The sequence below is a fragment of the Poecilia reticulata genome, linkage group LG23 (assembly GCF_000633615.1).
Source record: "Poecilia reticulata strain Guanapo linkage group LG23, Guppy_female_1.0+MT, whole genome shotgun sequence".
Classification (NCBI taxonomy): domain Eukaryota; kingdom Metazoa; phylum Chordata; class Actinopteri; order Cyprinodontiformes; family Poeciliidae; genus Poecilia; species Poecilia reticulata.
In genome coordinates this window covers 7068482-7082541 of record NC_024353.1, presented here as the reverse complement: position 1 = coordinate 7082541, position 14060 = coordinate 7068482, and the positions used below count along the sequence as shown (strand labels likewise).

At 39.1% G+C, this 14060-nt stretch overlaps 1 protein-coding gene across 1 annotated transcript; it reads left to right on the top strand.

Annotated features, from left to right (window-relative positions):
• Nucleotides 1–787: 787 nt before the first annotated feature.
• Nucleotides 788–9479, top strand: cct2 (chaperonin containing TCP1, subunit 2 (beta)). The gene is made up of 16 exons (XM_008400835.1): nt 788–893; nt 2400–2474; nt 2566–2631; nt 2719–2830; nt 3307–3383; nt 3457–3569; nt 4163–4365; nt 4444–4544; nt 5650–5777; nt 6394–6497; nt 6611–6730; nt 7347–7475; nt 8020–8123; nt 8208–8307; nt 9040–9181; nt 9260–9479. The coding sequence occupies exons 1-16, from the start codon at nt 891–893 to the stop codon at nt 9288–9290; spliced, it is 1608 nt and encodes a 535-aa protein (XP_008399057.1). The 5' UTR covers nt 788–890; the 3' UTR covers nt 9291–9479.
• Nucleotides 9480–14060: the final 4581 nt, after the last annotated feature.

Below are 14060 nucleotides of genomic sequence, written 5' to 3'. Positions count from 1 at the left end.
GATTCTTTTTGTGATTTTATTTTTTTTTTGCAATAAAAATCAAAGTGTTTGTGGTACTAATTTGGAAATATTTGCGCTTACAGTAAATGTGACTTTTATTACTCGCTGAATAGATCATAGACTGTAATCTGACATCAATTAAGGCTGAGGCAGATGTTTCGATATAAGTAAGAAAGTTTTTGACAATTTTTGAGAAAAATATGCAATAAACTCCCAATTAGCGCAAAAACAATTGGAGGAATTTGTTGATTTTACATGAATTTCTACAAAAATTCTCAAGAAACTGGAGGGACTGATTGATATACGTTGACAGTAAACAGATAAAAACTGCATTGACTTAATTGATAACATATTTAAGCTCACTTAGTGTTTAGTCTAGAATCTAGAGGGCCACATGAAAAGCTATGGTGGGCCGAATTTGGCCCACGGGCCTCGAGTTTGACACGTGTGCTTTACACACTTACCACTTTTATTCATCATCTCTGCCGTTTCCTCATTCTGGAACTGAAAGATCTGAAACTATTTACGGTAGTCTAATCACTCTGAGAATTTAGCTACACACATAAAGAGAAATTTTATCAGTTTTGTTTTCGGAAAAAACAAAACTGGGATTAAACGCATTAATTCCAGTGAGGTTAATGCGTTTCCATAATATTAAAATGTATCTTAATTTGTAGGTCAACTCTAAGTATCTAAGCAGCTTTAAAGGTATGAAGATCTTGTCTCATGTAATGTCACAAAAGGTATGTTAATTCTAATTAGCTGTACGATGGATTTTTTCCGTCATGTACCTTGAACGCACCATCACGCAGATACGTCTTTGCGTCACGGCCACGTCCAGCCCTTCCTCGGTGTGCGTGCTTTGCTTCCACCCTTGAATTACAGACATCATGGTGAGTTTCCTTTTTATTTAAACTCCTTTAAGGCCTTAAAATTAGAGTTTTTACTGTAACTGACCGCTAAGCAGATTTCTAATCGGTCCCGGAATTGTTTTCCGTAGTTTTTGAGGTTATTGAACCGTGTTTTAGCAGGATGTGCTAAACCGGTGAAAAGCGGGCACATGGGGCGGTGTGGCTGCGCTAGCGGCTAAAAGCTAACGGCTTTCTTTTTTAATGTTTTATAGTCGGTCAACTGCGGCAAAGCTGTCGGGTTTACATCTGCGAACATGTTCCTCTAAATTCATATGTTCATATTATTTTCAGTGTGGTTGGTAATGTTCATCCCTGTTAGCCTATAGCATGCTAGTTAGCTCAGCGCTGCTCTTTTGTGGCTGTCATTCAGGAACAAATGAACGAAATAAATCTGTTAGGAATAAATAACTGGACCTTGACTAACATGAGCTGGCAGAGAGATTTAAAAAACAGCTAAATTTATTATAGTTTATTAGTGGTTTTTTGTGTTCGTGATATTTTATGCTTTTGTTGTTTTGTTTTTTTTAATAACGTGAAAGCTTCTAGCGGTTTCCAGAGGGGCGGGGCTAAGCTGCTGCGTTCACGTGTACTCGGAAAATAAAGTTGTGGCCACGCCTCGTGTCTATAATTGTAGACCCTAAAGCAGGGGTGTCAAACTCCAGTCCTCGAGGGCCGGTGTCCTGCAACTTTTAGAAGTGCCTCTGCTGCACCCCACCTGAATAGAATAATTAAGTCATTAGCAAGGCTCTGGAGAACTGAGGAGGTAATTAAGCCATTTGATTCAGGTGTTTTGTACCTGTGGCACATCTAAAAACTGCAGGACAGCGGCCCTTCAGGACTGGAGTTTGACACCCCTGCTAAAGGATTAAAAAAAATTAACTGCATTCCAGTGATTTAATAAATATGAATAGTTTATGTAACATCTACAAGAAACCATGAATGAAAAGGAGCAGAAATGCATATAAATTTAGAGAAAATTAGCTATGCAACTCAGAAAACTACTCCATTGTTCAAATACACAACACATCAGCTTATTCAAAGCCATCATGACGATGTATGAAAGTCCCTCCTATATGTTAATCCTGTTTAAAATGATGACAAATAAAAACATTCGTCATTTTAAACAGGTTTTGTTTGTTGTTTTTTCAGGTTTTCTATATATTTAAAGAAAACATTAGCAATAATTTAATCTTAATGATATCTTGTCACACAATTAACAATATAAAATTTGGATTTATTTTTTTGAAATGTATGCATGAAAGCAATTGTTTCTATAATTGACCAATATGTCTTTTTAGTATCAGTTTAACAGAAAAATAAAAATAAAATGTAACAGCATTTGGTGAAAATGTACCAATTAGAGTTATCAATTGAGGGATTGTTTATATTAAACATTATTGCTTTCACACATAACATTTGATCAACTGAAGTAATTTAGATGTTAAGTCAAAGAAGATCAGCGGTGAATCAAAGCCTCCTCTTCCTCAGGCGTCCTTATCCATGGCCCCGGTCAGCATCTTCAAACACGGAGCCGATGAAGAAAAAGCAGAAACTGCACGACTGGTGAGGGTTTTTGAGCAAGTGTTGATTTTTGGAGCTTCGTTTTACTCTCTGGCATCTCTGGATAATTTCTTGGTTGTTTTTTGATCTGCAGTCGTCTTTCGTTGGCGCCATCGCCATTGGCGATCTGGTGAAGAGCACTCTGGGCCCAAAGGGAATGGTGAGTCGCCTAAAAAACCTGGAGCTATTCTTCGTAAATCTCTCATCGGTTGTCTGTGGTGAATAACGTGCAGTGATTGTTTTGCAGGATAAGATTTTGCTCAGTGGAGCGAAAGGCGGCATGGTGACGGTAACCAACGACGGAGCGACCATCTTGAAGGCCATCGGCGTCGACAACCCGGCCGCCAAAGTTCTTGTTGGTGGGTGGAAACCGAACGTTGCTCCCGGTGAAACGGGTTTCTCTGAATTCCTGATGTTCAGCAGATTCTGATTGTTTACAAGTCGTAAAAATTATTTTGGTTTCCGAACTTTATTCCGCTTCCTGTCTGAAAGTTGTTTCCGTCCCTTTAATTAGTTCATTCGTCTTACAGCCAATCACAGCTCGACTTCCTGACGGATGTTTAATGACATCTGGTTATGTTAATGTGATCATCCATTCATTCATCCGTTCACTCACCCACTGATTTTCTGTCCTTCGTTCTTAGTTTTTTATTTTCACTATAAAACTTGTTTGATTTAAATGAAAAACGTGGAAAACTTTTTTCATTTAAAGTGAAGTTGTCTCATTTTAGCAGCTGGTTACATTTTAACTTTAAACGCTGCTTGTTCACATGAGGCGGCGCCTGAAGCGTCGAGCCAAACCCAAAGCAGAGGAACTGATGTCATTTCTCTGCAGACATGTCGAAGGTTCAGGATGATGAAGTCGGAGACGGGACGACCTCGGTCACCGTGCTCGCGGCCGAGCTGCTGAGGGTAAGTACAGTAACTCCGACCTCAGAGGCAGCTGAGATTTTCCTTCCACTTAATCTTCCTCTTCCTGGTTTAGGAGGCGGAGCTTCTAATTGCCAGGAAGCTCCACCCCCAGACCATCATCTCAGGCTGGAGGAAGGCGACTCAGGCGGCCAGGGAGGCTCTGAGGGAGGCTGCTGCCGACCACAGGTCAGAAAACATCCACAGGCGCTGGAAAATCCTTGAGAATGCTTGATTATCAATCAGGTGTTTTCAAGGTTTGGAAACTGATTTATTTTTATTTTTTTCTTACGACGTTTCTGTCAGGAAAAAGTTTGAGTCGCACTCAGATATTTTCACTTCGATCCGCCACTCAAAACTGTTGAGGCTACCGCTAACTAGATGCTAACATACATTGGTAGCTAGCTAGCTAGCTTTTTTCTTTTGCATGAATCATGGGCCAGTGCAAAATTATCACCAGTTGGTTGTCGGAGTTTGAACATTTCTCTTAAACTCTATTCATAATGGCTTAACAAATTTTAAATTCAGATTTTTAAAAAACTTAAAAGCTCTTTAAAAGTCTTAAATTCTATTCAAAACAGCCTTTTAAATTATTATCAAAAGCTTGTAAAATGTTACATTTCTTCCACAATGGTCTTAAAAAGGTCTTAAAGTCTTAAATTTAATAGATAACAGCGTTTTGAATTGTATGAATCCTGAACGTTTTCCTCTATTCAAACTTAATTTAACTCCTGTAGCTCCTGAAACAAATTTCCCATCATCATTCTGTTTGGTCTCCATAGCAACGACCCAGACCGCTTCCAGGAGGACCTGCTGAACATCGCCCGCACCACGCTGTCGTCCAAGCTGCTGACGCACCACAAAGACCACTTCTCCAAGCTGGCGGTGAACGCCGTCATGAGGCTGAAAGGCTCCGGCAACCTGGAGGCGATCCACGTCATCAAGAAGCTGGGAGGAAGCCTCACCGACTCTTACCTGGACGAAGGTGAGGCTCACGTCAGGCGGGGGGGAGGGGCTCTGCTGTCCGATTGGCTCGTTGTGACGTTTCGGCGAACCCGTTTAGGTTTCCTGTTGGACAAGAAGATCGGAGTGAACCAACCGAAGAGGCTGGAAAACGTCAAGATCCTGATCGCCAACACCGGCATGGACACCGACAAGATCAAGGTAGAAAACGCTCCGGATCAGAAGAACTTCACTGAGCCTACAGGCAAATTAAATGCTGCTTCAGCTCATTTTAATTCAAAATTATTAGTTATTGTAGATGGTGATGGCTGATGCAGTCTGTGTTACAGCGGGTTTGATGACGCCTCTGACTAAAGATGCTCTGTTTTTCTAAGACAGCCTGACTAATATCCAATGGATACAAATTATCGATTTTTGAGTTAATCTAAAGTTGGTTGGTTTTATGTATCGACTAGCGATTAATTGATAATCGTTAGTCGGCCATTTTCTTAAAAATCTGCGGTTTCTCCAGAAAGCTGATCGTCCTCATAACATGAAGGGCAACATTTGTCATAATATGCCGAATTTTTAAAAAGTACATTATATTTTAACAATATTTTTGTCAGCTCTTAAATACTGGTAGGCCTGTCATGATTATAAATTATTCTGGATGATAAATTATCCCAGAAATTATTGCGATAAACGATAATATTGTGGTTTTGTGTCCATTATCCAGTAATTCAGGAACACATTCTCAAAAATCAATACATTTCAAATTGTATTTAACATTTTAACATTGAGACTGGAAGACATTTTAAATATCCAAAATAAATAAAACAACAAATAAAATGAATCCTAAAGTCTCTTTAAACAAAATTGTCCTTCAAAAAAAAAGGTTTAATTGAGACCAAAACATCAGAATGGAGATCTTTGGTAGAAAGAGAAAACGGATGACTTTGTTTTAATTCATCATTCGATTAATTGATTTATTGCTTATTATGACAGGCATAAATTCTGGTAATGTTTGTTGAGAAGTTGACTCTTCGCCTCACAACCTTTAGGAGTTTGTCAAGTGTTTAAATTTAAAAACAACCACAAAGTACGTTTCACAACAAACTCTGCCTGGGCCGTTTCTCTGTCCTGTTCTGGTATGGCCCTGCCATCTTTGTTTTTGTATCGACTGGCTCCGCTAATGGATGACCAGTGGCGCCTTCTGCTGGACGGAGGCCAAACTACAACAGTAAAAGTCTAAGTGGGCGTTATTAGCCGCTCTATCTACCAGAGCTAACTGTAATGTTGTTCCTTGTTCTGCTCTGACGTCGGGCAGATCTTCGGCTCCAGAGTTCGCGTCGACTCCACGGCGAAGGTGGCGGAGATCGAGCTAGCAGAGAAGCAGAAGATGAAGGAGAAAGTCGACCGAATCCTGAAGCACGGCATCAACTGCTTCATCAACAGGTAAACGCTCAGGGTGGCGACAGAGGTCAAAGGTGCTGCAATCACAGCATGTCGTTTCACGTTTAAGTTGTTTTGGCTGGTTGTTGATCATGTGACTCAAAAAGACATGTTTAAATCGCAGTTTTTCAAAAGACGTTGATTTCAGTCTACAGAAAAACCTCCTCATTCTAACAGAAAAAAATGTTTTGCTTGAAAAAAATCAGCTTTTGTTGTCTGTTTTTTCTAAACTAGCCTGTTTCCATGACGGATTTTTCTTAATTCCAGTTTGCACAATTTTCGGTCAGTAAATACTCAGCTAGTAGCTTTCCATTACAAATTTGCACATAACTTTAATATTCCGCTAATGTCAACGTGCCTGATGCAAAAAAATCAGTTTTGTGAAAGAGGCTGATTTCAATAAAGTGAAAATGACCTAATCCTGGTTCAAAATCGTTATCAAAATTGGTGTTTTCCCATTAAATTATTATTTTTTTTGTAAATCCAATCGCACAATTTTAGGGTCCAGCAGCCAGTGTTGCTCTGGACATTTCAAATCGTAATAAAATAAACTGAAGTTTGTATTTCTGAACCGCTTAAATAAGTGCCAGGGGTGTAAATACTTAATGTTTCTGTTCAGGCAGCTGATCTATAACTACCCAGAGCAGCTGTTCGCTCAGGCTGGCGTCATGGCCATCGAGCACGCCGACTTCGCCGGCGTCGAGCGCCTCGCTCTCGTCACAGGTGCGTTTCATCCTCACCTCTGATGTCCGTCATGTCAGGCGGGTCGTAAATGGATTTACTTGCTGTTACCGGGCGGATTTTGAGCTCCAGTTCTGATGGATCTGTGTCCGCAGGCGGCGAGATCACCTCCACCTTCGACCACCCGGAGATGGTGAAGCTCGGCCACTGCAAGCTGATCGAGGAGGTGATGATCGGCGAGGACATGCTCATCCACTTCTCTGGGGTTGCCATGGGTACGAACACATAAATCCACGTCCAAAAGGAAACAATTTCTCTTTCATGGGAGAAAAAATGTTTAATTGGAAAAAGTAAATGTCTTTTATGTCTAATGTAGTTAGTCCAGGTTTGAATTTCTGCAGTAGTTTAGGCCTCAGAGTGTGAGTCTAATCGCATTTAAAGCTGTGCCTCTAAATGCTGCAAACTGCGGAGTGATGACAGTGCCAAAAATGTGTTTTTGTACAAAATTATAAGATTTAAAAAAAAAAAACATAAATATAAATTTTAAAGCACAAAAGTAACTGATTAATTTCAAAGATGGTCAAAAAAATTATGTCAAATGTTTGTTTTTTATTAGTTTTGTTTTATTAAGTAGCAAATTTATACATTTATCATCCAGGGAAGATTTTCGTTTGACTAAATTTACATTTTTTTAAATTCTACTAATTTATGTGGATCTTTTTTGGATTTCTGTCATAAAACCCTGAAATTAAAATAATTTTTATGTTTTAGGGCACTTTTGTTGTCCCATACAGTGAAGTTATTTGACCACCTTAATGCAGATTGAGGCTGCCGTTTTGTGACATTCTCCCATCAGTGAGAGTTTAACCTTTGACCCGGCCCTCCTCCCAGGTGAGGCCTGCACCGTGGTCCTGCGCGGAGCGACGCAGCAGATCCTGGACGAGGCGGAGCGCTCGCTGCACGACGCCCTCTGCGTTTTGGCTCAGACTGTGAAGGAGCCGCGCACCGTCTACGGAGGAGGTACGGCGACAAAACCCCCGACGCCTGCTAAAAATGAAACCTCGGATTAAAACGTGTTTCCAATTTTAATTGATCGTTTTGTCAATCTCTCTTGAGTTGTATGATGGATTATCAGTGCCACAGACTAGAAGTTTTTTTTTTATTATTGTATTATTTTGTTTATGTTGTCGTATGACTTTATTCTTGTAATAAAAATAATTTGTATCCTGGCCCTAATATTCTGACCTGAATTCAAAGTGTAAGTAAATAGAAGCTGTAAAACATGCTTGTCAAACAAGATGGCCGCCCTTGGTGAGCTGACACCGTAGTAACTGGAAACCCAATAGCAACTAAAAAAAAAGATTAAATCCTGAAAATGAATCCCATGTGTTTGAAGCTTTTTGAAGAGTTTGTCCAAATTCCTGGATATATTCAAACTTCCGGAGGAAAATCTGGACTTTTTTGATGAGATTTTACTAAAATTTGAGGAATTCAGTCAAAACGGAGGAGCTTCTGCTGATGTGGTCACTCATCACCCTCATATTCTCGATGTCGCCCCCTTCAGGCTGCTCTGAGATGCTGATGGCGAAGGTGGTGAGCGATTTGGCCAATAGGACGCCAGGGAAGGAAGCGGTTGCCATGGAGTCATTCGCCAAGGCGCTCAGGATGGTGCGTTTGTTTCTCTTAAAAATTAACGTCAAAACTTGTGCAAACTGAACATCTTTCCCCTTTTTTTCCTGTTTTCTTCTTTAGTTGCCGACCATCATCGCAGACAACGCCGGATACGACAGCGCCGACCTGGTGGCTCAGCTGAGAGCTGCACACCAGGAGAACAAAACCACATATGGACTGGGTGAGAACCAGCAGCTTGTTGCTATTTTTCTGTCAGGAAAACTATCAGGAATATTTTTTTTAGAGGTTTGTTTGCCAACTTCCTTTGTATTTTGTGTTTATTTAATTTCAGCCTTAAGTTCAATAAGATTTATTTGGATTGTTTCAGTTTAATGAATGTTTATTTTTCTGTATTATAGGTGCAGAAAAAAATAAAGTTTATAGAGGATCAAAATTTCTAGACCTGGAAATTTTAAATCGATTCAATAATAATTAAAAATCAACTTTAGTTTGCTTTATTTATTTATAATTATATTTATTTTAAGAAAAAGCCAGTCAGCTAAGCTAACCTGATACTTGTCGTTTTATGCACAAACATTTTTTAGTTTAAATATAAACGGATGCGATTTAATGTAGTATGACAAAATATACAAATGTTTTAAATAAATATATTTATTTACATTGTCTTTTCTTTTATTTAGTCACGTAATTTAAACTATTACTTATTGATAATCCTATATTTTATATCTGAAATGTTAAAATTGGGAGATTTTTTTTGTTAAATTAGTTAGTTTGTTCTTGAATTAGTCAAGTTAAAATTTAATTTAGTTTCCTTTTCCCTGCTGTAATATGTAAAATATGACCACAAATGTTTATTTCTTTTAGCTTATTTCTATTGTGCTGGAAAAGTTTGACAAAATGCTTGAAGTCCTTGAGTTCTGTGTGAAACGTGAGCTTCCTGGTTTTGCGGCAGACATGTCCGAAGGCTCGATAGGCGACATGGTGACTCTGGGAATCACAGAGTCGTTCCAGGTGAAGCGTCAGATGCTGCTGAGCGCCTCCGAGGCGGCGGAGATGATCCTCAGAGTCGACAACATCATCAAAGCTGCTCCCAGGTCAGACTTTCGCTAATCTGCAGACGGTTTCCTCCCATTTATTTACCTCGTCTGAATTTACTTTGACTGTTCCCGCAGGAAGAGAGTCCCCGACCATCACCCCTGCTAAACCAGGATTCAGACGACAAACAGGAGACAGATGAGATTTATTTATCGCCTCTGTGTAATCCAGACTCGGTTTCTTCTTTCCCGTTAGCATCGCAGCGCCGCAGATGTCTGGCTACAATTTGCTGTCAAACATTTAGAAAAGAAAGTTTGGATGTTGTTTTTGTTTACTGAAATAAAAACGAAAGCTCAAGTTTCTGAGTGAAATGTTTTTGGTGCAGCTCATTGATGGTTAAAATATAAAACATGAGGCTTGAGTCCTTGTTGCATGTCTACTTTTTTCCTTCTACTCAACTTTCTGTTTGCAGCACTCAGCAACCATCTCCTTAGCAGTGACATTTTGTGTCCAAATCTTCTTGTGTTATTGACTAACGATCCATTTTAAGTGCACATTTTCTAAAAAAATAAATAAATAAATAAAAAAACTTTTTTCGTATGAAAGTCTTCCCATGACATAAGGGGCAAAATTTTTCAGAATATACTGAATTTAAAAAAAAATTATTTTAACATTTTGTCAGCTGTACTAAATATTGACTCAACAGACATTAAATTTAGACATATAACAAAACGGGAACCTCTTAAGTTGCTGTACAGAAAAATGTGGAAACTTAAGGAGCTTTTTGAGTATTTAAATTTCTAAATAGAACAGCATAAAGTTACTTTTACATCCCGCCGGACTATGTTTGGGCCATTTTTCTTCCCGTTCTATAATAACTGCGCCGCTATCTTTAATTTTGTATCGCCTAAGAATGATCAGCGGCGCCCTCTGCTGGATGGCGGCCAAACTACAATAAACGAAGCGGACATTATTAGTTGATCTAACGGAGCTAATTTCAATCTGATGCGCAGTAATCGGCAATTTAATTGTTTGCGTCCCCAATTGACAGTTTCTCTTACAGTGGTGTAGGTCATAAAACATTTCTGAATTGATTTGTTTTTATAATATTCTAATTTATTTGAATGGACATCACTAATAAACGCAAAATATTAATGGAGGCTTTTATTTTTGTGTCTAAATGCTGATTAAAAATACTTGCAAACTTTCCAGATATATAGATTTGACAAAACAAATGCTAGTCATAATATCTCCTTTTGGTTTAATGGCTGAGAAAAATTTCAACTTTAAACATTTTTGACTGCAAATCATCCTTTTAATTTCCTTTCTTTTTTTAGCACTTGGTCTTAATTCATAGACCTAAAATCTTAGTTTCCAACAATTATTTCAAGTTCTGAGTTAATTTTTGTGTTGGACGGTAACAGCCATAAAACAAACATCTAATAGATTCAATTGATAAAGTTTCCAAACAAATATTCCAGCTGAACATTTAGAAGTTAATTATAACTTGCAGGCCTGCTGTTTGGTCCAATTTACACAATGAAACCTAAACTTTTGACCTCAAATGATGCCTGAAATACATCTAGATTATTAAAAATCCTTTCAAAATAAAGGTGCTGTTATTTTCTGTTGTGCTTAAAACAATCAAACCAAAATACGTGCAGCATGACGGTTTCTTCTCCATCATATCTCCAGTTTCAGAGGCTTCAGGAAGTTTTCCGCTTGACGCAGAAACATTCCTCTTCAGGTCAGAGTGACCCAGACCTCAAAGTGTCAACACAATGTTACACAACCAAGCTGTCAACAGAACCACACGGTCCAGTTTTACTGAAAGAACATTTTTCATCTTCAAAATCTAAACAAATCAAAAACACATTTTTCCCTAGTTTATTTTGCTACTTTTTTTTTTAAGTGAAGACAGATTTATTTATTCTGCTAAACCCTTAAAGATATACTTAATATTTTTAAATTAACTGACAAAAAAAAAGACAGAAATTGTAATGGCTGGCAGTTTATCATCAGGCAAAAGAAGTTCAACATTCAACCCTTTAACGTCCAATCAGAACTCGCATCCAGAGATGTTTGTTTTAGGCATTTTGTCGACCTCCATTTTGTGGAAAATCTAATTTAATTTCTGGATGCATAGCGTTTTCCGAAATTCTCCACAGTCCGTGTGGATGTACATGGCTGATCATTTCTGCTAATGCGCCATTAGGATAGGTAAGTTAGCGCTTTAGCGTCTTTGCTAACTTTGAAAGTGCCTAGTTAACGCACTTAACTTTGGTTAAGTTATTTTTTTCTGGATAAGTTCTACTATTTTATTTGGTTGTTTAGGAAACTTTGAAGTTGAATAAAGTTCGACATGTGCTGAAGTTTTTGTTATTGACTCAGGAATTGTTCGGGTAGTTAGACGTTTATATTCATGCTTTTATTTTGAAGTGGGCGAAGATTGTTTACGCAGTACTTCCATTTTTTCCTCCTCACGTTCTCTTTTTTATAATTTTTTTTCGATAACTGCATCTCATGAAATAAAATTATTCAAACTCCTTTGTCAATACTAGCAAACAGTGGTGGGGACACTAGTCCGCTAATGCGCTTTCATTTAGCACGTTAGCTAACTGAAAACCTTTAGCGCACCTTTTCCAGATAATTTTTTGTAAACTTTCAGCTGAGTACTGTTTATGTTGAAGTTTTCTATCTTTTGTTCTTTCCCCAATATCTGTATTTCAAACAAAGAGCATACATGAACAAGGTATAGATATAATTTGTATTGAAGTTAGCGCTTTAGCTTAAGTAGCCTTTCTTTATAGATTTAATAATAAGCGTGAAGTTGAGTTTTACGCCATTTCCGTTCAGCCCTACGGCAGAGTTGTCTTGCAGATTGAACTGTTTGTGCATTTCTCCATGGAGATTTCTTCCTACCAGTCACAACCTTCACTTTAATGGGGGAAATGTAATCAATGATATCTGAAAGTTTGCACTGAAAATCATCTACCTACTTATCTACGTCATTACAGCTGAAGGGCGAGGAAGAAGAGTAGATTTGATTAAATGTTTCTGCTTTGTTTTCTGTGAAAGTACGTTTTGTGATAGCAGCTTTTTGTCCAACTGGGTTAACAGATAAAGATAACAGGAAGTGGTCCGACATCAGTTACAGAGACATTGGAAATATTCACACCCTTACCGACTGATAACCAGGTCCAGTGTGTGTCCATGAGTGTGTGTTGTGTTAAACCAAAACTCTCTAATGTGCTAAAGAGCTTTATGCGCCTCTGTCTTCAGGTTGTCAACATGAATGTTGAAATCACCGACACCAGACACGTTCTGGAGGAAGACGGGTGTAAAGATAATATCTGGACCCGTCTCAGACCCCAGAAAAGCAGAGTTCTGGATCCACAGGCCGGTCAGAGGCAGGTGGCTTAGATGAAGTGAGGTCTGCTATGTTAGCGCTAAGGAGAGTCGTGCTGAGGCGAAACTGTTGATCCATCCGTAAATTTGAGAAACTCTGGTCCAGAAGATGTTTGTTTGTAGGTATGCAGTGAATGAGTGGAGGAGAGGAACCAGTCGCTCTGTCGATGTTTTATCAGTTTGTTTTGGAATAACTTGCTCCTGATAAGCGGAGGGATCCATCCTAGTCAGACATCCTTGAGCCTGTTCTTCTGGAGCGATGATCACGTTGTTGGCCTTGTTGATAAAATGAAAAAGGTTTGCAGTGAGCAGCTTTATTCTGTTTGTTAAGATTACATCCGCCTTTTCCAAAGAGGTGAAACTTTAATCCAGAGGTTATCGATGAAGGTCTCTGAGCTGGCAGAGCTTTAATCAGCCATTTGTTTATCATGCTGAAAGCACTAATTATAAGCATTAGTTCTGCTAATGCTAAAGCGCTACACTAACATTGTATTTTGTGGAAACTGATGCTAAAGTAGGAGACTACGCTCTTCAGCTGAAGGAGGAACAGCTTGTCCTGCTCTGCCTCAAACTTACTGATAACTTTCAGAGTTATTAAACTCTGGAGTGTTTTTCATCTCCCCATTGAGGTGATGGAATTGGACCATGAGAAATAACTTAAGTTGTCATTTTCCCATAGTGTCCAGAAGAATATTAAAGTCCTTTTTCAGAATCTCAGATTTTTGCTTTGCCAGATCCTCGGGGTCAGTGGAGCCGTTCTGGTTCCAGCTGCTTGTTTGCTTTTCTTTGGCGCAGCAGGTGTTGAGGTTGAAGGTGGGTTTGGGCTCAGAGCCGGCCACGCTGATTCGTCCAGGTTCTCCCCGCTAGTCGTCTCACGGGATCTGCAGTGTGAGACTTGATTCGACTTGGCGCCCTGAGCGATCCGGGCTGAGCTGCTTGGTGCCGGGTGTACGACCTCGCCGTTGATTTGAGGAAGAGTTGTTTCATTTCCACAGGTAGCGTTGATCTCAAAGTTCACCTCCAGCCGTTGAATCTTCATTTCTATAGACTGAAGTCGTATAATACTGCTAACGCCTCTGGGGTTGAACGGAGGCATTTTGCCCTAGTTCAACTTGGAGGTAAAGAAAAGTAAGGTAAACATAAAAGTGAGAAAAACCCTCCAGTCTTTAGGTTTGAAGTAATCCAGTTATGATGTCGATAATGTAAATATAACGACAAAAAATGTGACTTTAATAACTCTAAAAGTTATCAGTAAGTATGAGAGAGAGCAGGACCAGCGGTTCCTCCTTCAGCTGTCAGAGCGTAGTCTCCTACTTTAGCATCAGTTTCCACAAAATACAATGTTAGCGTAGCGCTCAGCAGAACTAATGTTTAGTGCTTTTAGCTAACTTTTTAGCTAGCGGTGCCCACCGCTGCTTAACCTTTTAATTTTGACCAAGAAGGAGATGTTTTATCTCTGAGCGCAGTTTGAAGGAGGAGTTTAGTTTGTTCAGTGACGTCCAATCAGAGCAGCTGGTGGCTCTGATAAAC